Source organism: Balaenoptera acutorostrata, chromosome 2 (assembly GCF_949987535.1).
Source record: "Balaenoptera acutorostrata chromosome 2, mBalAcu1.1, whole genome shotgun sequence".
Classification (NCBI taxonomy): domain Eukaryota; kingdom Metazoa; phylum Chordata; class Mammalia; order Artiodactyla; family Balaenopteridae; genus Balaenoptera; species Balaenoptera acutorostrata.
In genome coordinates, this window is record NC_080065.1 from 163,586,873 (window position 1) to 163,613,160 (window position 26,288).

At 37.8% G+C, this 26,288-nt stretch overlaps 1 protein-coding gene across 2 annotated transcripts in view; it reads left to right on the forward strand.

Moving 5' to 3' along the window:
* The window catches only part of LOC130707373 (uncharacterized), an 87,696-nt gene that overhangs the window by 53,739 nt on the left and 7,669 nt on the right, over nt 1-26,288 (forward strand). For both annotated transcript variants that reach the window (XM_057541606.1, XM_057541605.1), the window contains exon 3: nt 25,469-25,885. In XM_057541606.1, coding sequence (XP_057397589.1) covers nt 25,469-25,885 — 417 coding nt within the window. The remainder of the gene's footprint in view (nt 1-25,468; nt 25,886-26,288) is intronic.

The following is a 26,288-nucleotide window of genomic DNA, read 5'->3' on the forward strand; positions in this document are numbered from 1 at the left end:
TCGGGGTCTTTTGTGTTTCCATACAAATTGTGAAATTTTTTGTTTTAGTTCTGTGAAAAATGCCATTGGTAGTTTGATAGGGATTGCACTGAATCTGTAGATTGCTTTGGGTAGTAGAGTCATTTTCACAGTGTTGATTGTGGATTTGTCCATTTCTTCCAGGTTGTCCATTTTATTGGCATAGAGTTGCTTGTAGTCATCTCTCATGATCGTTTGTATTTCTGCAGTGTCAGTGGTTACTTCTCCTTTTTCATTTCTAATTCTGTTGATTTGAGTCTTCTCCCTTTTATTCTTGATGAGTCCGGCTAATGGTTTATCAATTTTGTTTATCTTCTCAACAAAGCAGCTTTTAGTTTTATTGATCTTTGCTATCGTTTCCTTCATTTCTTTTTCATTTATTTCTGATCTGATCTTTATGATTTCTTTCCTTCTGCTAACTTTGGGGTTTTTTTGTTCTTCTTTCTTTCTTGTTTTTTTTTTTAAACATCTTTATTGAAGTATAATTGCTTTACAATGGTGTGTTAGTTTCTGCTTTATAACAAAGTGAATCAGTTATACATATACATATGTTCCCATATCTCTTCCCTCTTGCATCTCCCTCCCTATCCCACCCCTCTAAGTGGTCACAAAGCACCGAGCTGATCTCCCTGTGGTATGCGGCTGCTTCCCACTAGCTATCTATTTTACATTTGGTAGTGTATATATATCCATGCCACTCTCTCACCCTGTCACATCTCACCTCTCCCCCTCCCCATATCCTCAAGTCCATTCTCTAGTAGGTCTGTGTCTTTATTCCCGTCTTGCCACTAGGTTCTTCATGACCTTTTTTTTTCCCCTTAGATTCCATATATATGTGTTAGCATACTGTATTTGTTTTTCTCTTTCTGACTGACTTCACTCTGTATGACAGACTCTAACTCCATCCACCTCATTACAAATACCTCCATTTCATTTCTTTTTATGGCTGAGTAATATTCCATTGTATATATGTGCCACATCTTCTTTATCCATTCATTCAACCATGGACACTTAGGTTGCTTCCATGTCCTGGCTATTGTAAATAGAGCTGCAATGAACATTTTGGTACATGACTCTTTTTGAATTATGGTTTTCTCAGGGTATATGCCCAGTAGTGGGATTGCTGGGTCGTACTGTAGTTCTATTTTTAGTTTTTAAAGGATCCTCCATACTGTTCTCCATAGTGGCTGTATCAATTTACATTCCCACCAACAGTGCAAGAGTGTTCCCTTTTCTCCACACCCTCTCCAGCATTTATTGTTTCTAGATTTTTTTGATGATGGCCATTCTGACCAGTGTGAGATGATATCTCATTGTAGTTTTGATTTGCATTTCTCTAATGATGAATGATGTTGAGCATTCTTTCATGTGTCTGTTGGCCATCTGTATATCTTCTTTGGAGAAATGTCTATTTAGGTCTTCTGCCCATTTTTGGATTGGGTGGTTTGTTTTTTTGTTATTGAGCTGCATGAGCTGCTTGTAAATCTTGGAGATTAATCCTTTGTCAGTTGCTTCATTTGCAAATATTTTCTCCCATTCTGAGGTTTGTCTTTTGGTCTTGTTTATGGTTTCCTTTGCTGTGCAAAAGCTTTGAAGTTTCATTAGGTCCCATTTGTTTATTTGTGTTTTTATTTCCATTTCTCTAGGAGCTGGGTCAAAAAGGATCTTGCTGTGATTTATGTCATAGAGTGTTCTGCCTCTGTTTTCCTCTAAGAGTTTGATAGTGTCTGGCCTTACACTTAGGTCTTTAATCCATTTTGAGTTTATTTTTGTGTATGGTGTTAGGGGAGTGTTCTAATTTCATACTTTTACATGTACCTGTCCAATTTTCCCAGCACCACTTATTGAAGAGGCTGTCTTTTCTCCACTGTATATGCTTGCCTCCTTTATCAAAGATAAGGTGACCATATGTGCGTGGGTTTATCTCTGGGCTTTCTATCCTGTTCCATTGATCTTTATTTCTGTTTTTGTGCCAGTACCAAACTGTCTTGATTACTGTAGCTTTGTAATATACTCTGAAGTCAGGGAGCCTGATTCCTCCAGCTCCATTTTTCATTCTCAAGATTGCTTTGGCTATTCGGGGTGTTTTGTGTTTCCATACAAATTGTGAAATTTTTTGTTCTAGTTCTGTGAAAAATGCCAGTGGTAGTTTGATAGGGATTGCATTGAATCTGTAGATTGCTTTGGGTAGTAGAGTCATTTTCACAATGTTGATTCTTCCAATCCAAGAACATGGTATATCTCTCCATCTATTTGTATCATCTTTAATTTCTTTCATCAGTGTCCTATAATTTTCTGCATACAGGTCTTTTGTCTCCTTAGGTAGGTTTATTCCTAGATATTTTATTCTTTTTGTTGCAGTGGTAAACGGGAGTGTTTTCTTAATTTCACTTTCAGATTTTTCATCATTAATATATAGGAATGCAAGAGATTTCTGTGCATTAATTTTGTATCCTACTACTTTCCCAAATTCATTGATTAGCTCTAGTAGTTTTCTGGTAGCATCTTTAGGATTCTCTATGTATAGTATCATGTCATCTGCAAACAGTGACAGCTTTACTTCTTCTTTTCTGATTTGGATTCCTTTTATTTCTTTTTCTTCTCTGATTGCTGTGGCTAACACTTCCAAAACTACGTTGAATAATACTGGTGAGAGTGGGCAACCTTGTCTTGTTCCTGATCTTAGTGGAAATGGTTTGTTTTTCACCATTGAGAATGATGTTGGCTGTGGGTTTGTCATATATGGCCTTCATTATGTTGAGGAAAGTTCCCTCTATGCCTACTTTCTGCGGGGCTTTTATCATAAATGGGTGTTGAATTTTGTCGAAAGCTTTCTCTTCATCTGTTGAGATGATCATATTGTTTTTCTCCTTCAGTTTGTTAATATGATGTATCACGTTGATTGATTTGCGTATATTGAAGAATCCTTGCATTCCTGGAATAAACCCCTCTTGATCATGGTGTATAATCCTTTTAATGTGCTGTTGGATTCTGTTTGCTAGTATTTTGTTGAGGATTTTTGCATCTATGTTCATCAGTGATATTGGCCTGTAGTTTTCTTTCTTTGTGACATCTTTGTCTGGTTTTGGTATCAGGGTGATGGTGGCCTCGTAGAATGAGTTTGGGAGTGTTCCTCCCTCTGCAATATTTTGGAAGGGTTTGAGAAGGATAGGTGATAGCTCTTCTCTAAATGTTTGATAGAATTCGCCTGTGAAGCCATCTGGTCCTGGGCTTTTGTTTGTTGGAAGATTTTTAATCACATTTTCAATTTCAGTGCTTGTGATCGGTCTGTTCATATTTTCTATTTCTTCCTGGTTCAGTCTCGGCAGGTTGTGCATTTCTAAGAATCTGTCCATTTCTTCCAGGTTGTCCATTTTATTGGCATAGAGTTGCTTGTAGTAATCTCTCATGATCGTTTGTATTTCTGCAGTGTCAGTGGTTACTTCTCCTTTTTCATTTCTAATTCTGTCGATTTGAGTCTTCTCCCTTTTATTCTTGATGAGTCTGGCTACTGGTTTATCAATTTGGTTTATCTTCTCAAAGAACCAGCTTTTAGTTTTATTGATCTTTGGTATCGTTTCCTTCATTTCGTTTTCATTTATTTCTGATCTGATCTTTATGATTTCTTTCCTTCTGCTAACTTTGGGGTTTTTTTGTTCTTCTTTCTCTAATTGCTTTAGGTGTAAGGTTAGGTTGTTTATTTGAGATGTTTTTTGTTTCTTGAGGTAGGATTGTATTGCTATAAACTTCCCTCTTAGAACTGCTTTTGCTGCATCCCATAGGTTTTGGGTCGTCGTGTTTTCATTGTCATTTGTTTCTAGGTATTTTTTGATTTCCTCTTTGATTTTTTCAGTGATCTCTTGTTTATTAATTAGTGTAATGTTTAGCCTCCATGTGTTTGTATTTTTTACAAATTTTTTCCTGTAATTGATACCTAGTCTCATAGCATTGTGGTCAGAAAAGGTACTTGATACAATTTCAATTTTCTTAAATTTGTCAAGGCTTGCTTTGTGACCCAAGATATGATCTATCCTGGAGAATGTTCCATGAGCACCTGAGAAGAAAGTATATTCTGTTGTTTTTGGATGGAATGTCCTATAAATATCAATTAAGTCCATCTTGTTTACTGTATCATTTAAAGCTTGTGTTTCCTTATTTATTTTCATTTTGGATGATCTGTCCATTGGTGAAAGTGGGATGTTAAAAGTCCCCTACTATGATTGTGTTACCGTCGATTTCCCCTTTTACGGCTGTTAGCCTTTGCCTTCTGTATTGACGTGCTCCTATGTTGGGTGCGTAACTATTTACAGTTGTTATATTCTTGGATTGATCCCTTGATCATTATGTAGTGTCCTTCCTTGTCTCTTGTAACATTCTTTATTGTAAAGTCTGTTTTGTCTGATAAGAGAATTGCTACTCCAGCTTTCTTTTGATTTCCATTTGCATAAAATATCTTTTTCCATCCCCTCACTTTCAGTCTGTATGTGTCTCTAGGTCTGAAGTGGGTCTCTTGTAGACAGCATATATACAGGTCTTGTTTTTGTATCAATTCAGCAGTCTGTGTCTTTTGGTTGGCGCATTTAATCCATTTACATTTAAGGTAATGATCGATATGTATGTTCCTATTACCATTTTCTTAATTGTTTTGGGTTTGTTATTGTAGGTCTTTTCCTTCTCTTGTGTTTCCTGCCTAGAGAAGTTCCTTGAGCATTTGTTGTAAAGCTGGTTTGGTGGTGCTGAATTGTCTTAGCTTTTGCTTGTCTGTAAAGGTTTTAATTTCTCCATGAAATCTGAATGAGATCCTTGCTGGGTAGAGTAATCTTGGTTGTAGGTTTTTCCCTTTCATCACTTTAAATATGTCCTGCCACTCCCTTCTGGCTTGCAGAGTTTCTGCTGAAAGATCAGCTGTTAACCTTATGGGGATTCCCTTGTATGTTATTTGTTGCTTTTCCCTTGCTGCTTTTAATATTTTTTCTTTGTATTTAGCTTTTGATAGTTTGATTAATATGTGTCTTCGTGTGTTTCTCCTTGGATTTCGCCTGCCTGGGACTCTCTGTGCTTCCTGGACTTGATTGACTATTTCCTTTCCCACGTTAGGGAAGTTTTCAACTATAATCTCTTCAAATATTTTCTCAGTCCCTTTCTTTTTCTCTTCTTCTTCTGGGATCCCTATAATTCGAATGTTGGTGCGTTTAATGTTGTCCCAGAGGTCTCTGAGACTGTCCTTAATTCTTTTCATTCTTTTTTCTTTTTTCTTCTCTGCAGTAGTTATTTCCCCTATTTTATCTTCCAGGTCACTTATCCATTCTCCTTCCTTAGTTATTCTGCTATTGATTCCTTCTAGAGAATTTTTAATTTCATTTATTGTGTTGTTCATCCTTGTTGTTTATTCTTTAGTTCTTCTAGGTCCTTGTTAAACGTTTCTTGTATTTTCTCCATTCTACTTCCAAGATTTTGCATCATCTTTGCTGTCATTACTCTGAATTCTTTTTCATGTAGACTGCCTATTTCCTCTTCATTTGTTTGGCCTGGTGGGTTCTTACTTTGCTCCTTCATCTGCTGTGTGTTTCTCTGTCTTCTCGTTTTGCTTAACTTATTGTGTTTGGGGTCTCCGTTTTGCAGGCTGCAGGTTCGTAGTTCCTGTTGTTTTTGGTGTCTGCTCCCAGTGGCTAAGGTTGGTTCAGTGGGTTGTGTAGGCTTCCTGGTGGAGGGGACTGGTACCTGTGTTCTGGTGGATGAGGCTGGATCTTGTCTTTCTGGTGGGCAGGTCCACGTCTGGTGTTGTGTTTTGGGGTGTCTGTGACCTTATTATGATTTTCCGCAGCCTCTCTCCTAATGGGTGGAGTTGTGTTCCTGTCTTGCTAGTTGTTTGGCATAGTGTGTCCAGCACTGTAGCTTACTGGTCGTTGAGTGGAGCTGGGTCTTAGCGTTGAGATGGAGATCTCTGGGAGAGCTTTTGCCATTTGATATTACGTGGAGCTGGGAGGTCTCTGGTGGACCCATGTCCTGAACTCGGCTCTCCCACCTCAGAGACACAGGCCTGGCACCCGGCCAGAGCACCAAGACCCTGTGTCAGCCACATGGCTCAGAAGAAAAGGGAGAAACAAAAGAAATAAAATAAAGTTATTAAAATAAAAAATAAAAAATAATTATTGAAAATAAAAAAAATTAAAAAGTAATAAAAAAAAGAAAAAAAAAAGAAGAGAGCAACCAAACCAAAAAACAAATCCACCAATGATAACAAACGCTAAAAACTATACTAGGAAAAAAACAAAAAACGGACAGACAGAACCCTAGGACAATTGGTAAAAGCAAAGCTATACAGGCAAAATCACACGAAGTCCACTGCCTCAATTTGGGGATGATTCATTGTCTATTTAGGTATTCCACAGATGCAGGGTACATCAAGTTGATTGTGGAGATTTAATCCACTGCTCCTAAGGCTTCTGGTAGATATTTCCCTTTCCTTCTTTGTTCACACAGCTCCCGGGGTTCAGCTTTGGATTTGGCCTCTCCTCTCCATGTAGGTTGCCTGAGGGCGTTTGTTCCTGCCCAGACAGGACAGGGTTAACGTAGCAGCTGATTCCGGGGCTCTGGCTCACCTAGGCCTGGGGGGAGGGAGGAGTACAGAATGCGTGGTGAGCCTGTGGTGGCGGAGGCTGGCGTAACGTTGCACCAGCCTGAGGCGCGCCGTGTGTCCTCCCGGGGAAGTTGTCCCTGCATCACGGAACCCTGGCAGTCGGGGGCTGCACATGCTTCCGGGAGGGGAGGTGTGGATAGTGACCTGTGCTTGCACACAGGCTTCTTGGTGGCTGCACCTGCAGCCTTAGCGTCTCATGCCAGTCTCTGGTGTCCATGCTGATAGCCTCGGCTCGCGCCCATCTCTGGAGCTCATTTAGGAGGTCCTCTGAATCCCCTCTCCTCACGCGCCTGAAACAATGGTCTCTTGCCTCTTCGGCAGCTCCAGACTTTTCCCGGACACCCTCCCAGCTAGCTGTGGCACGCTAGCCCCCTTCAGGCTGTGTTCACGCAGCCAACCCCAGTACTCTCCCTGGGGTCTGACCTCCGAAGCCCGAGCCTCAGCTCCCAGCCCCCGCCCACCCTGGCGGGTGAGCAGACAAGCCTCTCGGGCTGGTGAGTGCTGGTCGGCACCGATTCTCTGTGAGGGAATCTCTCCGCTTTGCCCTCCGCACCCCTGTTGCTGCGCTCTCCTCTGTGGCTCTGAAGCTTCGCCCTGCCACGCCCTGTCTCTGACAGTGAAGGGGCTTCCTAGTGCATGGAAACCTTTCTTCCTTCACAGCTCCCTCCCACTGGTGCGGGTCCCGTCCCTATTCTTTTGTCTCTGTTTTTTCTTTTTGCTTTTGCCCTACCCGGGTACGTGGGGAGTTTCTTGCCTTTTGGGAGGTCTGAGGTCCTCTGCTAGTGTTCAGTAGGTGTTCTGTAGGAGTTGTTCCACACGTAGATGTATTTATGATGTATTTGTGGGGAGGAAGGTGATCTCCATGTGTTACTCTTTCGCCATCTTGAAGGTCTCCGCACTTTTCAGTTTTTTTTGTCATATGTATTACTGTTATGGCCATCTTTATTAATACATTTTCACATTTCTGATTATTTTCCTATGATAGGTTGTTAAAAAATTGAATTTATTCATCAGAGGGGATCAAAGCAATTATAGGAGAGGTTTTCCCATATACATTTATGTATTCTTAAAATGTTTAACACTTATATTTATTACTTTGTAATGAGAAAATGTTACAAAAATGACCCTACAAATTACTATATTATCCACCTTATATTTGGAGAGAAAAGCAACATTGCTAGAAGATAGTTTCTGCTTCCTAAGGATGATACAGTTGTGCTTATAAAATAAAAGAGATGAATATACTTATTGACACACTGTCTTCTAGAAGGATTGGACCACTTTAGGTGATCAGGCATGTAAGAATGCATGTATCACCTTACCTGTTCATATAATGTTTAAAAATCTTTTGCCTGAAAAAAACTTTTACCTCTTTCATAGATTAAAAAGTTTTGTCTTACCTTGCTTTCATTTGCAATTCTTTGTTTACATTTTCATGTGTTTATTGTCAATTTGCATATTGTCTGTGATTGATATATTCCTATTTGTTAATTTCTCTTGGGGACAGTAAGGTCTTAGTATTTCATTGACGTTTATGGGCTTTTTCAATAGTGAGGATAAAGTACTTTCCCAGTTGTGAATAATTTTTAGTTTTTGTCATTTGCTCATTAGTTTTTGACTTTTGATGTTTATAATTCTAGATTTCTAAGCAGTAAAATGTACTATACTTTTCTTACATTTGTAATTTGTAATTTTTTTGTAATTTCTTATATTTCGTTTTTTGTTTAGAAAGTCCTTCCCTATCTGAATATCATTAAATATGTTATATTTATTCTTTTTATTTTCTAATTAATTTGCATTTTATACCTAGTTCTTTAATCTTCCTGGAACTTATTTTTAATTTTGTGTGGGGAGAACATATTTATTTTGATGTTTTCCTGATAATTGAAAAGCTTTCTAAATACTGTGATCAGTCTCTTTTCTTTTGGTTTGTGGCATTTCCTTTTTCTTTCTTAAGTGCTTAATTATTGTGAGATTTGTTCCATTGATCTCTTTGTTGATATTCGTTTTCCAGGACTACATTGATTTGATTATAACAGGCTTTCAATTTGTATTAATGGCCGATTGGGTGTTGAAAAAAATGTCCTTCAAATATATATGTACACACACACACACACATATACATATATATATATATATGCTGTTCTTAACTCTTTATTCTTATGTGCTGCCAGACATTCTTACCCCACTCTTATATGCTGGCTGCCTCAGGTGTCAGCTTAAATGGTAGTTCTTCAAAGAGACCTTCCCTAACCATCCTGCCTAAAGTAGGGCAGTCTGTGCCAGTATCAGCACAAATAAATCAGTCAGCCTTTCAGAAGTCATTTCCTTTCACACCAAATCTTCCAGATGCAGTTCTCATGTTCCTCATTATTGGGTGAGCTGTTAAAATGAAGACAACTATTGATCCACCGTCAGCTCCTATTTAATTGCTTAAAACTTCCAGCAATTAAATAGGAGCAAATTCTGTCATTTAAGAGAAGTGACTTATTATTGAAGAGTATAAATTCTAAAGTTGTAGTTAAAAAACTTATACAGTACATTTTTTTTTAATACAGTACATTTTTGATTATGTCCTAGATGAAAAAGACAGCCAGTGTCTGGGACAAAAGATCAGCAAGGCTCTGTAAAACCTTTGTCCCATTTTATTTTATTTATTTATTTTTTTTATTTTTTTTTAATTTTTGGCTGTGTTGGGTCTTCGTCTCTGTGCGAGGGCTTTCTCCAGTTGCGGCGAGCGGGGGTCACTCTTCATTGCGGTGCGTGGGCCTCTCACTGTCGCGGCCTCTCTTGTTGCGGAGCACAGGCTCCAGACGCGCAGGCTCAGTAGTTGTGGCTCACGGGCCCATTTGCTCCGCGGCATGTGGGATCTTCCCAGACCAGGGCTCGAACCCGTGTCCCCTGCATTAGCAGGCAGATTCTCAACCACTGTGCCACCAGGGAAGCCCCTTTGTCCCATTTTAAAATGAAGTATTAGGACATCTGTGCCATAGAGATTCAAGCTAGTGTCCCTGAGAATTTTCAGCTGCACCAGAGTGGTGATTGCTCAACAGACTAAACTGGAGAGTGTGGGATAATTATCACAAGAGGACCACATAGAATGATGACATGGAAAGTGATTAGTTACAAACAATCAATAGCAGAAGAAAAGGCTATTAAAAGAAAGTTTTTAGAGGTACTGATTTCAATGAGAAAAGGCTGGTGAGACATTTTGGTTCTTTATTAATTGGTTTTCTTCATGCAGGGCTTTCAAAAAGAAAACAAGTAATTTGAGCACACTAACCAACTTTATTTTTCATGAAAAAAGAAAGCCCTTTGTGATTTTAATGCTGCTTAACTCCTTTCTTCACCGTTCATGCGGTTATAATCTTAAGCAAACAAACAAAAATTTGCTATTATAAGGCTGTGGTGCTTCAATGGCAGTAATGGCACTGACCCTAGTACAATTTTCAGTAGAGAAACAGAGCTAATTGATTTATAACCATTATTCTAATTAAATAATCATAAATAATAAGCTTCATGTTAGGGATTATGTTATCAAGTGTGTTGTTTTGTCCTTATTTCTCAAATGTTTTACTTTGGTGAAGAATTACAAGCTGTAAATGGTACAGATGAACTGGTTTTCAGGGCAGAAGTAGACACAGATGTAGAGAACAAACGTATGGGCACCAAGGGGGGAAAGTGGCGGGGAGGGTGGGTGGTGGTGGGATGAACTGGGAGATTGGGATTGACATGAATACACTAATATGTATAAAATAGATAACTAATAAGAACCTGCTGTATAAAAAAATAAACTTCAAAAATTCAAAAAAAGAAAAAAAATAGAATTACAAGCTGTAATCCAAATGAATTGAAGGGACTATTGAGATGATCCAGTCATTGCTTTTTGAAAAACACTTTAAGCTGCAGACCCCTTTTTCAAATGAATATTATTCAGATATGAAAATAAAACTTATTATTTATTAATTAACTAATTTATTTTTTGGCTGTGTTGGGTCTTCGTTGCTGCGCACAGGCTTTCCCTAGTTGCGGCGAGCGGCGTGGGGCGCAGGCTTCTCATTGCGGTGGCCTCTCTTGTTGTGGAGCCGGGATCTAGAGCGCAGGCTCAGTAGTTGTGGTGCACGGGCGTAGTTGCTCTGCGGCATGTGGGATCTTCCCAGACCAGGGCTCGAACCCGTGTCCCCTGCATTGGCAGGTGGATTCCCAACCACGGTGCCACCAGGCAAGTGCCTCAAACTTATTTTAAGAAGTAAAATGAAAAAGAAGGCAAAGCTGTTCTGATTGAGACAGGACTGGGGAGCCCAGATGCCCCAGTGTGGCCCTGCCAGGCATTCCCTGAAGATGTTCTTTAGAACCCCTAGGGCTTCCCAGGGCTGGGTTCAATAAGCCACTAACCAAACCTTTTGATTTTACAAACAGGAGCAACAACAGTAGCTGCCATTTATTGATAATTTACAGTGTGATAGGTGTTCTGTCTTACTGCTAATTATTATAATAACCCTGTAGATTCAGTTTCATAATGTTCATAGTATAGATTAATAAATTAAGGCTCAGAGTATTTAGTTAACTTCACTGAAGTCATCTTGATGGAACCAGGAATTGAACCCAGAGCCAGATCTTTCTTGGTCTGTGTTCTCCCCTTAGAGAAAGGGTCCTTATCAACTTCTTTCAGTTTCTGTGACACTGTTTTCCTGATTTCTACCCACTTCTCTGACTGCTCCTCTTGTCTCCTTTGCCCGCCTCTTACCCTCTGCCTGCCATCTAATGTTGAATCAGTCCTATGACTATCTCCTCTTGCTGTGTTTTCTTTTCCTAGGGAGGCTTATTCACTACCTTGGCCTCAGTTAACATCTGTGTATCAGAGCTTCCACACTTAACATCTTTAGCTCATATCATTCCTCTAAGCTCCAGACCCACATGCCCAGTTGCTCCCTCAAACCTTTTCTCAGCATCTCAAAAGCACATTACATTCAGCTCAAGATTTCCCCTCAATTCTGGTCCTTCCTTATTTTTTCCCATTTTTGTTTATGGTGCCACCAACTTGTCCATGGTGTTTAAGTCAGAAACTTCAGAATTTTCCTTGATTGCTTCATTCCCTCATTTCCCACCCTGCCAGTCAAATCCTGGTGATCTTTTTTCTCTGAAGTATTTCTGTAAGCCATCCATTTTCCCACCCCACAGCCACTGTCATAGTTTGGTCATGTCGCTGTTGGCTGACATTATTGCAGTGGTCTCCCAATTTTCCCCAGTCTTTCTGTTTCCCCCTGCTGTGCAGCCTCATTGCAGCCAGTCTGGGCTTTTGAAAGTGCCCATGTGATGTTTGAATCCTGGCTCCACCACTCACTAGTTATGTGAGCTTGGCAGGCTGCTAAGTCTTTCCAAACCTTAGTTTCCTCATCTGTAAAATGGTTATATAATTCTTACCTCATGTACTTGTTCTAAGAATTAAATGTGGTAGTAGGTGCCCGGCATCACTGTTAGTGATGATGGTAGAGATGATCATACTCTGCTCAAAACTTTTTCAGGGCTTCCTGTTGCCCTTATTAAAGTCCAGAACTCTTGTCACACTTCCTTGGTGCTCAGTCTCCTTAATCCCTCAAATGTGCTGTGCCCCCTCCTTCTTGAGGGTCTTCACCTAAGTAGTCTTCTCCTCACAGTAGAAGTGTTGTGTCTTTAAATAGTTAATGGAAGTTAACTCATTCTTCAGATCTCACCCAGCCCCCAAATCTTCTCTTATCTTTTACTACCTTGGATTTATAGCTTTTATCCCTGTTTGCAGTTATAATTGTGTATGTTTGTTGCTGTTGGGATTAATGACTCTCTTATGCACCGTTATCTGTCTTATCTACCTTTATATGGAGACAGACCGTGTTTATTATACCCACCTGCCATGGTACCTCTGTCAGGGAGCTTAATGCCTGCTCCTAACTAAAGATCTTTCTTCCGTCAGTGAGGGATTATACTTCAGTATTTTTTTTCTGTTCTCCAATGTTTGGTTAAGTTTATTTTTCAACAGCACTGCCTCCTTTGTGGGCAGAATTGTCTGAAATGGACTCTTTCATGTTAATTACTAGTTCTTGTTCTTGATGGAGAGAACTCCCAAGGTAGCCGGAGCCCTCTCAGAATCTGTCATTCTTCTGGTATTGAAATAGGCTAGGGGTTCGTTTTTCCGCCTAGGATAAAGTGCTGTTCTTGTGTTCCTGTAAGTTTTGTGTTTTTGTGGCACTTGTCTATACGTTGGGATTCATATTTTCTTTTGCTTAAGTCTGTATAAGAAATATGACATATTTTAGGTCCACTAACGTCATCAAATGTTCCTTTGTGAACCTCTCATTTAAGTTTTCTTGTTTTTGTTTAGATACCTTGGGTTAAGCAAGTAGCTTTATTTAAAAAGCCAATTTTCCTTATAATATGGGGATCAGAGAATGTGTTCTTAAAAGCTGTCAGAAAAAAAGAATTATATAAGCATCTATCCCAATTCATAAGTTTAGTTTAAAAATATTTTAAACATTAGTAATGAATCAGGTATCCCTGTGTTACTTTTTTGTTTCTCAAATACCTGAGAGAAAAAAGAAGCCTGCTTATTTATTTATTTTCCAATAAATATGAAAGGGATAGAAAGGAAATTCTTGAAACTGTTGATTATTGTTGCTTTCAGATTTTCAGTGTCCTTATCTCTAAGATCATTTTTATAGGAATCTTTGACATCAAAATTTTGGTACTGAGATTAAAGTAGTTGTATTTTGTGGGGATTCTCAGGGAGAGATGCCATTTTAGGAAGTAGGGTGAGCGGAGAGAAATTAGGATTCTTTCCAATCTTTTCTGTTTCTTCTCTCATTCCTTCTTTCAGAGAGAAAAGATCCTATGGATAGAATTTTTGCTTTTTAAAAAAAATTCTCAAGCCTTACAGCGATACTTGGGCTCTGCTAATTAAAGTAGCTTCATAAGTAATAACTTTCTTTGAAAACACTGTCTTTATTCCTTATGGATGGAATTGAATGCACAATCATTTAGCTTTTCTTTTTTTTTAAAGTAACAACCCAATCCATTTCCACCAAAAATTTCCTTCTAGGAAAGTGGTTTTATGATTAATGGAAAGTGTTATATGATTAATGGTTCTATAGATATGAAAGTTATAGGCTGGATATCTGCTCCCTTTTATCATCTGTGTCATGCATCTCGTTTATAGTAAGTTGAATAAGGTACATTTAAATGACCAGTAAGGTTGAAGACACGCTCTACTACCTGGCAGTTTCATTTCCGTGTGTCTTCTTGAGAGAAACTTTTGCACATGTGCACAAGGAGACAGGTAGATGTACATGTGCTTGTTGTAACAGTGATAACAGTGGAAAAACATCTAACTGTTCCTCAAGTAGGTGAGTGGATAAGTTGGTATTTATTCACAAAATGGAATGTGAGTACACAGTCCTTTCCTCCAAAATACTTAGGGCACATGTATGTTGGAATTTAGATGTTTTTCAGATTTTGAAAGGTAATCCAGTATATAAACTGTATATTGTGTAATACTCCCATTGGGATCTGGACAATACCCAGTAATCAAACATATTAAATCTGTAGCAAAACTTAGGAATATTCATATTAAATTGGATAAATAAATGGTAAATAGCCTCATAACAGTTGAGTCAGGTTTTTCCATTAAGCTTGGAGAAAAATTTAGTCTTTTTAAAGCTCTTTGGATTTTAGAATTTTGGATAAGGAATTGTGAAACCTGTATTATACAGTTCATAAACGTGAATGAGCTAGAGTTATGTATATCAGTGTGGAGAAATCTCAAACACGTTTTTAAAAAATTGAAGTATTGTTGACATATTATATTAGTTTCAATATTTTGCTATTGGGATACATTACAAAATGATCAACACACTGGGTCTGGTTAACATCCATCACCACACATAGTTACAAAGAACTTTTTTTTCTTGGGATGAGAACTTTTAAGATCTACTCTCTTAGGAACTTTCAAATATGTAATACAGTGTTATTAACTATAGTCACCATGCTGTACATTATATTCCCAGGACTTATTTATTTTTATAACTGGAAGTTTGTACCTTTTGACTCCCTTTACCCATTTCACCCACTCCCTGTCCCCCACCCCTGGCAACCACCAATCTGTTCTCTACCTGTGAGCTTGTGGTTCTGCCCCCCCCTCCGAAATGGTAAGATTTTATTTTTTTTTATGGCTGAATAATATCCCATTGTGTATATCTATACACATATGTGTATAGATATACACACCACATTTTCTTTATCCATTCATCCATTGATGGACACTTAGGTTGTTTCTATATCTTGGTTATTATAAATAATGCTGCAGTGAACATGGGGGTGCGGATATCTTTTCGAGTTAGTTATTTTTGTTTTCTTTGGATAAAAACTCAGAAGTGGAATTGCTGGATCTAATGGCAGTTCTATTTTTAATTTTTTGAGGAACCTCCATTACTGTTTCCTATAGTGGCTATACCAGTTTACATTCTCAGACACATTATGTTGAGTAACATGAGCAATTTGCAAAGAGAATCAAGAACAGATGACATCACTTCTGTGAATTTTAAATAAGCAACAGTGAGGGGTGGGGGAGAGAGAGAGAGAGATCTGAAACAAATAAGGCAAATTGTTGATGGTGATTTCCATACGTTGTTGTATATTTGAATGAGTCTCTGTAGCCCCGAGCTTCTGCTTTCTTCTCTAACGTTTTTAAGAATGCAGGGTTACAATTGAATTAGGTGATAGAGCATAATACATGCTGGGACTGGAAGTGTTCTTAAAATCAACTAAATTATCCTTTTTTCTTTTAAGTGAAGTCATTCCTACTTGTTAAGAAATTTTCTTGAATATTTATTTACTTTTCCCTTTTCTGACCTATGTCTGTTACTTTTTTCTCTTTTAATATATTTATTTTTTGTTGGAGTATAGTTTACATACAGCAAAATACATGGATCTTCCGTATCATAGTTCCATGAGTTTTGACAAATGCCAGTAGTCGTATAATGCAGTCTTACGAAGATATAGAACATTTCCATCATCCCATAAGGTTCCCTTGAGCTCCTTCCCAATCCGTATTTTCCCTGCCCCGAACACATAGATAGTGTTCTAATTCCTTTCACTTTAGATTAGTTTTGCCTGCTCTAGAACCTCCTATACATGAAACCATATAGTCTGTACTCTGTTGTGTTTGGCTTCTTTTGCTCAGTGTACTATATATTTTTTTTAAAGTTTATTCGTGTTGTTGCATGTATCCATAGTCATCCTAATATTGAGTAGTTTTCATTGCATGGATATTGCATAATCAATTTATCCATTCTCCTGTTGATGGGGTTGTTTCCAGTTTTGGCTCTTATGAATAAAGCGGTTGTAAACATTTTTATACAGATGTGTTTGTGGCCATGTTTTTATTTCTCTTGCGGAAATATCTAGGAGTGGAATCGCTGGGTCATAGGGTAAGTGCATGTTTAACTTTCCCCAAAAGTATGCAGTCAGCTGAAGTGAAGTGAAAGATTTTGTGGTCATAGACCTAAGTATTCAAATTGAAAATACAACGCGATGAGTAAATATGGATGTAGGAGATGAATGAAAATAATGGTAACACATGTATTTATTGGAGTTTATGTGATAAAATTGGTGAGAGTCGAGAAAACAAATGTATTTTTCTTTTAAATACCCCGTGAAGATCCCATATGGTTTTATTTCTTCTCAACATGCTGTTAAAACATGAAGTAATCTTTTGTATTGTCTGTTTACTACCTAAATTGATTTTCAAAAAAATTTTATTAATTTTTAAAGATTTCTTTTATCTACTTAACATTTTTACAGAAGCATGTGCAAAAGAGTCTTTGATATGCCTTATTTGATGGTTGCCATGGAAAAATTAAGGGATTGTATACAAAAAAAATAATATTTATACATTGGTGTTTTGCTTTTGAAACAATTATGATTTTCTCCATAATAGTTTGACTTTTTATTGTTATTTTATCCCCAGATGCTTCTTTGGTTTTATTTATCAAGATTCTCTTTCTCTCTCTTTTTAATGACACTTTTTAAAGATTTGTTCCTTGTAGAGAAATGCAGTTAAATTTAAAAATTTTTTTTTATTTTATTATTTATTTATTTTTGGCTGTGTTGGGTCTTCGTTTCTGTGCGAGGGCTTTGTCTAGTTGTGGCAAGTGGGGGCCACTCTTAATCGCGGTGCGCGTGCCTCTCACTATCGCGGCCTCTCCTGTTGCGGAGCACAGGCTCCAGACGCGCAGGCTCAGTAATTGTGGCTCACGGGCCCAGTTGCTCCGCGGCATGTGGGATCTTCCCAGACCAGGGCTCGAACCCGTGTCCCCTGCATTGGCAGGCAGATTCTCAACCACTGCGCCACCAGGGAAGCTCCAGTTAAATTTTATATGTTGATCTTATATGCGCCAGGCTTGCTAAACTCTTTTTTTTTAAAAATATTTAATTATTTGTTTGTTTTATTTTTGGCTGCGTCAGGTCTTAGTTGCTGCACGCGGGATATTCCTTGCGGCATGCAGGATCTTTCGTTGCGGTGCGCGGGCTCCAGAGCGTGTGGGCTCTGGTGGGCTCTGTAGTTGTGGCACGTGAGCTGAGTTGCCCCGTGGCATGTGGGATGCAGAACCCACGTCCTCTGCATTAGAAGGTGGATTCTTAACCACTGGACCACCAGGGAAGTCCCTTGCTGGACTGTTAATTATACAGATATTTTGTCTGTAATTTCTTCTGAGTTTTCATCCTACAATCTCTGTATAATGACTTTCTTGCTTTCTAATTCTTATACCTTTGGTTTCCTTCTCTTGTCTTAACTGCACTTGGTCTTAGTATCTCTAGAACAAAATACAACAGTGGACTGTTGTAGTCTATCAGTTGCCTAGTGTAGATTTGATTTTTACAAGAAAGCCCATTATTAAAGAGGTAAGTCTTGAAAAAAATGTGAGTAATTTGGTTGGTTTATTCTGGTTAGCTGATATTCTTTGTATATGTTCTATGCTATTTTCTCCCCAAGACAGAATTATTTATGTAAATAATTTTGATGGGCTTCATTTCAGTTTAACACAGTATAGTGATAGTGTGTGTGAAAGCATCTTAAACAATGGCAGTGTACAGGAGTGCTTTTCTGTAAGACTGTAAGGTCATGATCTCTTTGTACTCTCCCTCAATATCAGTCTTCCTTGCCTCTTCTCTTTCTCTGGAGGAAAAGGGGGGGAAAAAAAGGAAAAAGGAATTCTATAGCTTCTGGAAAGCTTTGGGCACACAGTGACTTCAGTGTTGACATAGCTCTGTGGGACACAGACATTAGCCCGTTAGCTTTATGCCAGCAGGGACCCCGCCCCCGCCCCCCCCCACCCCCCCCCCACCCCCACCGCCACCTCACAGTCAAGCTGCTGCCTCCGGTGTGTGTTTGTTCAGCTGAATCCACTCCCAGTTGTAGCATTGCCAGGGTTAGCTCTTAACATGTTCACAGCTGATAGGTATCGCTTAACTCTTCTTTCTTTACCCTTCTTTCTTCACCCTTCTTCTTGATTTATATACTAGTATTTCAGGAACTAAATCTGGGACTTTTGTTAACCTCATTGACGTCTGTTGCAGGTGCTTGAAACTTTTGGGTTGTAGAGCATGAAGAAAGAAGTGAGGTTGATACTTAAAATGCTGCTAGACTGAACAGTACCTTTATGGTCCCTTGTATTTAATTCTGCCTTTGCTTTGTTAGTACTGAGCATTCTCAAGTTAAACACTATGGAAATGGTTACTATAGGATCCCTCTGCTGGTTGATTTTACTTTTAAGGTTAAAAAAATTTTTATTTTGATGTTATTTTTTAATGGAATGACGTCTTCAATCCTGACATTGCTTAGGATGATATTTTTACTACTGTAATATCTGGTTTGGGATATTATCTTTTCTTCTTTCTGTACTTTTCTTCCTCCACCCATTCCTTCCTCTCTATTTCTGCCTTTTGTTCAGTTTGAGAGTCAGACAGGCTTTCTAGAGGAGGTTGCCTGATCTAAGGATGAAAGGACAGGTAGGATTTAGCTGGGAGTGAAAGTGAGGGAACGGGTAGAGGATAGTCTTTATTTATATTTATTTTATTTATTTATTTATTTATTTAACATCTTTATTGGAGTGTAATTGCTTTACAATGGTGTGTTAGTTTTCTGCTTTATAACAAAGTGAATCAGTTATACATATACATATACTCTTTAAGTAGAGGTTAAGGGGTAAGTAAATGGTATGGGAGTTTGGGTAACTGAAAGCTATTTGGAATTTCTAGAACTTGTACTAAAATCAGTTTATTGTCACTTGAGTTGTTGTCTTGATGAGCACACAATAATAGAATGTATTATGACCTCGGGACTTCCCCCTTTTGATAGTATTTTTGTTTATTCTTTAATTTCTCCTCTGGGTTATGCTGGCATAAAGGCAGATGTTCTTTTTTCTCTCCTGGATTCAGTAGCAGAGAGTAGCTGCTAGGAATCTGGAATAATTGCTTGTTCATTTTCTTGACTCTGACATCTTTTTTAGAGGAGAATAAGCTCAAAGTAGCATTCATTTAAACAATTTAATCTATCCATTTGAATTCTGGTATGGTTGTTTCTTGCACTGTAGTATGTCTCTTGCTGGTGTTTATTTAGATCAGTCTGAGAACTTGGTTTTGGTTTAATATTTGAGAGTTTACAGTGTGCTTTGCTGCACAGAAGATAAATCCTCGTCAGCAACTGAAAGAATCAACGGAAAGAATACTAGACTAATGATCAGACGAAATGAACTACCTAGAGGCTCTTGCTTTGTCTCAGTCTTGGAGGTTCAGACTCATTAAAAAACTTTGAGTTTCTTCTAAAATGATAGAAATTAGAATACTTTCTTTTCATATTAAAGATTCATGAATCCAAATCATAGTGATCTTATAGAATCTGAACTTCATTCGAGTATGTTGCATATATAATAAGTGCTTTTATGTGTCCCATTTCTCGTTCTTGAATATTCTTAATTTAAAATTTATAATAAGGTATAGTGCTGGTGTGTGAGTGTGTATATATAGATATTAAGTTTTACCACTTTGTAAGCTCTGTTTTTGGATAAGAACTCTATCCTACACTTTTGGTGTATGTTGTATAGTATTAAAAGTATAAAAGATTCTTGTTGACAGTTAATTATTTGAAAATGCTTCTCTTCACTTCAGATCAAACACAAATAAATCCAGAGTGTATAATTAACATTTCTTAAAAAATTAGGATTGCATTTAGTATTTTGGCCAGTTTGTATTTGAGATAGAATTTTTTGTGTGTTAGCTGGTAAGGAACTAATTGTTACAGAATAAGAGTAATTCTCTCTGTTATAGGGGAAAGATACAATTTTCCAGGGACTTGATTTGCATCTACTATCCAGTAGCCATTTACTTTCAAAATAATGCGTGAAAATTTGTTTTTGTCAATCTTTCATCAAAAATTTATTGAGCACTTACTATACCAAACACTGTGCCGTGCCCTAGAGTAAAAAGATGAAAGTCCCAAGTTCTAGAAAGTTTTTCTTGAAGACAGATACAAAGAAATAAATTGCAGATTGGGCTGGTAAGTGCTCTTCTTAGGGACACATACGGTACAGCACAGATCAGAACATCACAGAGCCTGAGGATCGACTTGGGTGATGTTAGTAAGAATTATTATAAACTCTTTTGCATCTTGCATTGATAAAGTTTCCTCAATGTATGTATTTACATGTTTCAGGAAAAAAATCGTTCTTAATTTAACATAATAGGATGCAGTACTGGTATTTTTTCTAATGGTTATCTTGACAAATAGTGCATTGAACTCTCTGGGATACAGTATAATGTTTGTGATGATGACCGTTTTCATGTATCCATAATATTCTTTTTCTGTAACTAAAAATAGCTCTAGACTCCTTGGTTCTGTCATTTTAGAAATCAGGATAAACTGGATCAAAGCGTTCTCTTGTTCAGAGAAACTAATGGAAGTTTTGCCTCAGAAGAGCTTCTGATATTTGTCTAAAATATATGAAGCATTGTTGTGATGTTTTGTTGTTTTTGAGATGTATTTTTCTAAAAAATGATCATAAACCCTATCAGAGATTTAAGAATTTTCATTACTATTGTTCACAACATCCTACCATTTCATTGAGATACAGCTTGGTGTAATTTTAGTACAATCCTTGGACTAAATTTTAAGCAGTTATTTTTCCAGTCTTCCAGCTCAAGCTGAGTGTTAGAGTGAGCAGAAGTAGACGAGTGAGTGTTGGTGTACAATTTGGCATGTGAGAAGTGTGAGATCATTTTGGAGAGTGTCATAAGCAGAATTCCCAAATAGAAATTTTCCTAATATCTGACAACTGAGATTGTCCTGCTAAATTCAGCATGTGTTTTTGGTCGGTCATGGTAAATGTCTGTGATATGTGCAGATATGCTCACTTTATCTTCAGTATGAATGTGCTAGAGAAAGAGCAGCCTGGCTTATTGCCTGCTGCTGCTTTCTTCTCCCAGGGGAGTTGGCAGGAATTTTAATAAAGTGAATCTAGCTTGAATGTAGCCTAAAGAAGGGGTGCTGATTCCCATTTCAATGGAGAAAATTGCTGTGTAGCCTTCTCGGCTACCAGTCAGAGCATCATTTTAATTCTGTATTCTAGTAAAATGGGTGCAAGCAGAGCTGAAGAAGCAGAGCTGAAGAAGCAGGGCACATTAGTCGTTGTATTTTCTTTCTTCACCAAAACAGTGCTTGCCATACATACTAGTATAATCACAAGTGCTAAAGTGTATGTGAGACTGTTAGCTGTCGTCAACATCTGTTTCTCCAGATTTGAATGAATTTGGTGATGAGTGTCCAGAAAAGGAGGGACAGTTGTACCTAGAAATCAGTTTCATTGTTGAATTTAACTTCTGATATTTCCCTGTGGGATAAACTTGCTCAGAATTTATTTGGATTTTTTGACTTCCAAAGGTAAAGAATGAAACTGGAGGTTGATTATAGGCTTCAGAGAATTAGCAATTTGACACATCTTTTTATTAAGGATTTTGAACTCCAACAACTGTTGAGAATCTTTACAGCATGATGCGGGTAGTTAAATTTATTTAAAGAATCATATTCATGAATTCAAATACCTGATAATTTTATTGTAAATTTATTTTTCGTAAGAAAAAGCCAGTGCTTTTCGAGAGTTTGAAGACTGCCATAATTGAAAGTTCACTACTTGCTAAGCAAAATACCAAAACCAGAAACTGTAAAAAAAGAGGTTCTTATCTTTGCACTAAAAAAATTCTGTATTTAAGTTGCCATAAACTATGTTAAAAGAAAAATGACAGATTTGGAAATACATTTGTAACATGCACAGCAGGCAAAAGGTTGTTTTCCAAATATAAAAAGATCTTAAAGTGGATTAGGAGAAAGGTTAAATGTCCCCAAAACAAAATGAGCAAAGAACAAGAACAGATGAGTCACAAAGGAAGGAATACAAAGCGCCTGTAGATATGTGAATAGATATTCAGTCTTACTTGTAATCAAAGAAAGCCCAAAAAAGAAAGAGAAGAAAGAAAATACCCAGTTGTCAAAGGTATAGGAAAGTGCTCAGACGTCGTTTGGTGGAAGTTTAAATCTGTACAGACCCTTTTAGAGATAATTTGTTGTGTGTATTAAAATCATAACTGCATACCCTCTGATCCAGGAATTCCACCTTTCAGAATTTATCTCCAGGAAAAATTTGGATAAATGTGCAGAGATACACATGTGAAGGTGCCTGTTAATAATAGTGGAAAATGAGAACCAAACTAAATATTTATCAATAGTTATAAGTAAATTATTTAATATCAACACGTTGGAATTCTATGGCAGGCATATTTTTTCCCCAGTGTTTAAAATCATTGTAAAATACAGCTTACATTCACCATGTTAAATTTACCATCTTAACCAATTTTCAGGTGTACAGTTCATAAGGTACATTCATACTGTTGTGCAGCCATCACCACCATCCATCTCCACAACTCTTCATCCTGTAAAACTGAATCTCTGCACCCATCAAACAGTCACTCCCTGTCTCCCGTCTCCCGTCTCCCATCTCCCCAGCCCCTGGCAACCACTCTTGTGCTTCCTGTCTCTGTGAGGTAGACTGCTCTAGGGACCTCATGTAAGTGGACTCGTGTAATATTTGTCTTTTGTGACGGGCTTATTTCATTTGGCATAGTGTCCATCCATGTAGCAGCGTGTGTCAGCATTTCCTTCCTTTTTGAGGCTGAAAAATATCATTAGGCATTTTTTTAAATTTAATTTTTGGGTGGGTAGTACATACATTTAGTTCAAATTCAAGAGGAGGGAGGGTTAGGAGGAGAGAAAGACGGGAAGTGGCTGGGAAGTGACTGCAGATGTATATGGGATTTCTCTTAGCGGGTGATGGAAGTGTTCTAGAATTAGATAGTAGTGATCAATGTATAACTTTTAATATGCTGAAAACTGCTGACTTACACACTTTAAACCGGTGAACTTTATGGTATGTGTGAATTATGTCTCAATAAAGCTATTATTAAAAAATTTTCAATGTCAGTTACACTTCAGTTAAAAAAATTTTTATGCGGAATAGAATAAAGTTTTCTTACATGTTGTCCCCCAGTGATTCCAGTTCGTTCCTCCCTTCTTCCCTTCTTGCCTTCCTCTGTTCCCCCAAATAACCATTAATTATTTCTTGTGTAACATTACAGAAGTATTTTTATTTCTTATGATATTTTTTATTTATAGTAAATAGTAAATATTTATTGTTCCCTCCCTTTTAACCAAAGTGGTAGCAAATTGAACACAGCCAAGCAGGCATCTCTGAAGTCTTTTCTCTTATTTTTAAAGGTAAAAATGTCCCTTTTTATTGATTACTTGCTTACTGTAGGGGATTTAGATAGTACAAAAAAGTATGAAGAAAAATGTAAAATCTACCCATACCCAGACCCTGGTAATTGTTTGCATCCTTTTAGACTTTTCTCTGCATGTTTATACTTTTTAAAAATTAGAATCGCGATCATCCTATACTTGCTATTATATATCTGCTTTTTTACTCTTAATATGTTGTAACTGTAGTTTTTATCAGTAACTATAAATCTACATTTTAAAAAATTGATGCATAGTATTAAACTGGGTGGACATTTCTCATTTACTTAACTCATCACCTATTAATATCCATTGAGGTTGTTTCTAATTTTGTCGCTGGTGTAAACAACAGTGAGCGTCTTTGTACACTTGCCAGATCGTTTCCTTGAGATATTTACTGCTGTTTTGCAGTTTGCCAAAAATTTTAAACAATGTGCGTTTTAACATATATGCCACAAAGATTTCAATGATATTATTAGCTCTGCGAAAAAATGGTGCAGGCATGTATATTCTCACTTTAAATATGAGGAATCTGAAACCCAGAAAGATGGCAATGTGTTCCAAATTAGGTTGCTCTTTAGTGTGAGAGCTGGAACTAAAACTCCTGTCTTCTGATTGTGGGTTAGTTTCCTTCCACTGCGGCACACTGCCAGACCTTGAATACCTTGAATACAAAGGGTGATTTTCTATTGTTGCTTCTTCATTTCTAAAAACATGATTCTTGATGTAACTTCCTTTTAGGTTCTCTGTATAATGTTCTAGAATTTATCCATTCAGATTAAAGGTTCATATACCTTCGTTAGGGATACAGGCTAAAGATATACCCTCTGAAACATTTTACTAGCTTATCTGCACTAACATTTTCATTTAATTACTCAAATTACTCACTTATATTGTTATCTTTTTCTGTATAAATAGCTCACACAGCCTCAGTTTTTTGTGTTTTGTTTTTTGTTTTTAAAGCTTCACGTTATCTAATTACCTTTGGGTACTAGCTTCAGTGGGCTGCGTGAATTGCTTTAATTCGAATGCCAGCTCTATTACTTACTGTGTGATCTTGGGGTGAGTTATTTAAGTCTCTGTATGCCTGGTGTCATCATCAATAAAATTCAAATAATAGTAGGGGTGAGATGTGACAGGGTGAAAGAGTGTCATGGACATATATACACTACCAAATGTAAAATAGATAGCTGGTGGGAAGCAGCCACATAGCACAGGGAGATCAGCTCGGTGCTATGTGACTGCCTGGGGGGGTGGGATGGGGAGGGTGGGAGGGAGGGAGATGCGGGAGGGAGGAGATATGGGAACTTGTGTATATGTGTAGCTGATTCACTTTGTTATAAAGCAGAAACTAACACACCATTGTGAAGCAATTATACTTCAATAAAGATGTTTAAAAAAAAAAGAAATGAAAAAAAAATAGTACATGTGTTATAGTGAGGATTAAATAAATTAACACATAAGGAGTGCTAAGCACATTCTGGCATGCACTCATATGTTATTATTTAATGTGCTAACTTAATTGTAAAGCACTTAAAAGTCATTTTGTATTTTGACATCCTTTGTGTTTTTTGGTGAAATTTTTTGTATGATGTGTCCGTATTCCTATAGGTTTCCCCTGCCTTTCCCCACTCCTCACCTTCAGTTCCGTGTAATACCTTCTGTTAATCATGAACAGTGTCTTTATTTAGTCAAGCAAAGTGAGGAGCTGCCAGACTGACCTTGTTTCCTGTTGGTAATAAACACAAATTAAATTACTGACATTTTACAGATTATCTCAATCAGTTTTAAAGACAGTGTAAAACAGAATAATGTGAATCCTCATTTGCTAAATGCAGGGTCCTGAGAGCTGTGGTAGCTGCTTTCTCATTCCCCGTAGTCTGTTTCTGCTACTTGAGGAGAAAAGCTCATTTGGGTTTTCTTTTTTGTCTTTATACCAGCACATGCAAATGACAGTCCAGGCTCTCCAGGATGAATTGCGGATCCAGAGGGACCTGAACCAGCTGTTTCAACAGGATAGTAACAGTAGGACTGGTGAGCCTTGCGTGGCAGAGCTGACGGAGGAGAACTTTCAGAGGCTGCACACTGAGCATGAGCAGCAGGCCAAGGAGCTGTTCCTCCTTCGAAAGACTCTGGAGGAGATGGAGCTGCGGATTGAGACTCAGAAGCAAACCCTGAACGCTCAGGACGAATCCATCAAGAAGCTTCTGGAGATGTTGCAGAGCAAGGGGCTTTCTGCTAAGGCTACTGAGGAGGACCATGAGAGAACAAGGAGACTGGCAGAGGCAGAGATGCATGTCCACCACCTCGAAAGCCTTTTGGAGCAGAAGGAAAAAGAGGACGCTCTGTTGAGAGAGGTGAGTGGCCACTTTTTCAGTTGTTATGACTGTCTTTTTTTCCTGATTAGTCAGCATTTTGACCTAGATAAATTTATATGCTCTCCTGAGCTAGTGCAAGGGAATTTCTTCTTTCTTACCTAAGTTCTGCACTGATTTCTGTTCTGATTTGCTGTCTTGTATGAGATGACATTGGCTGGCATGTATACTGGTTTAATACCTTTCTGGGTTTTTTTTTCCCCCTCCTGATTTCTGTAGACTCATTTTGTTGCTAGAGGGGCACAGAATTTTCTTGATTTGTTCCTCATCTATTGATTTGTTCATAGAGACACACACAACAAAACCAGAATTAAAGTAGCTAACTACTGCTCAATTTTAAAATATTAATAATTGAAAGTAAGCGATTCCCTCGGTTTCGGTGTGC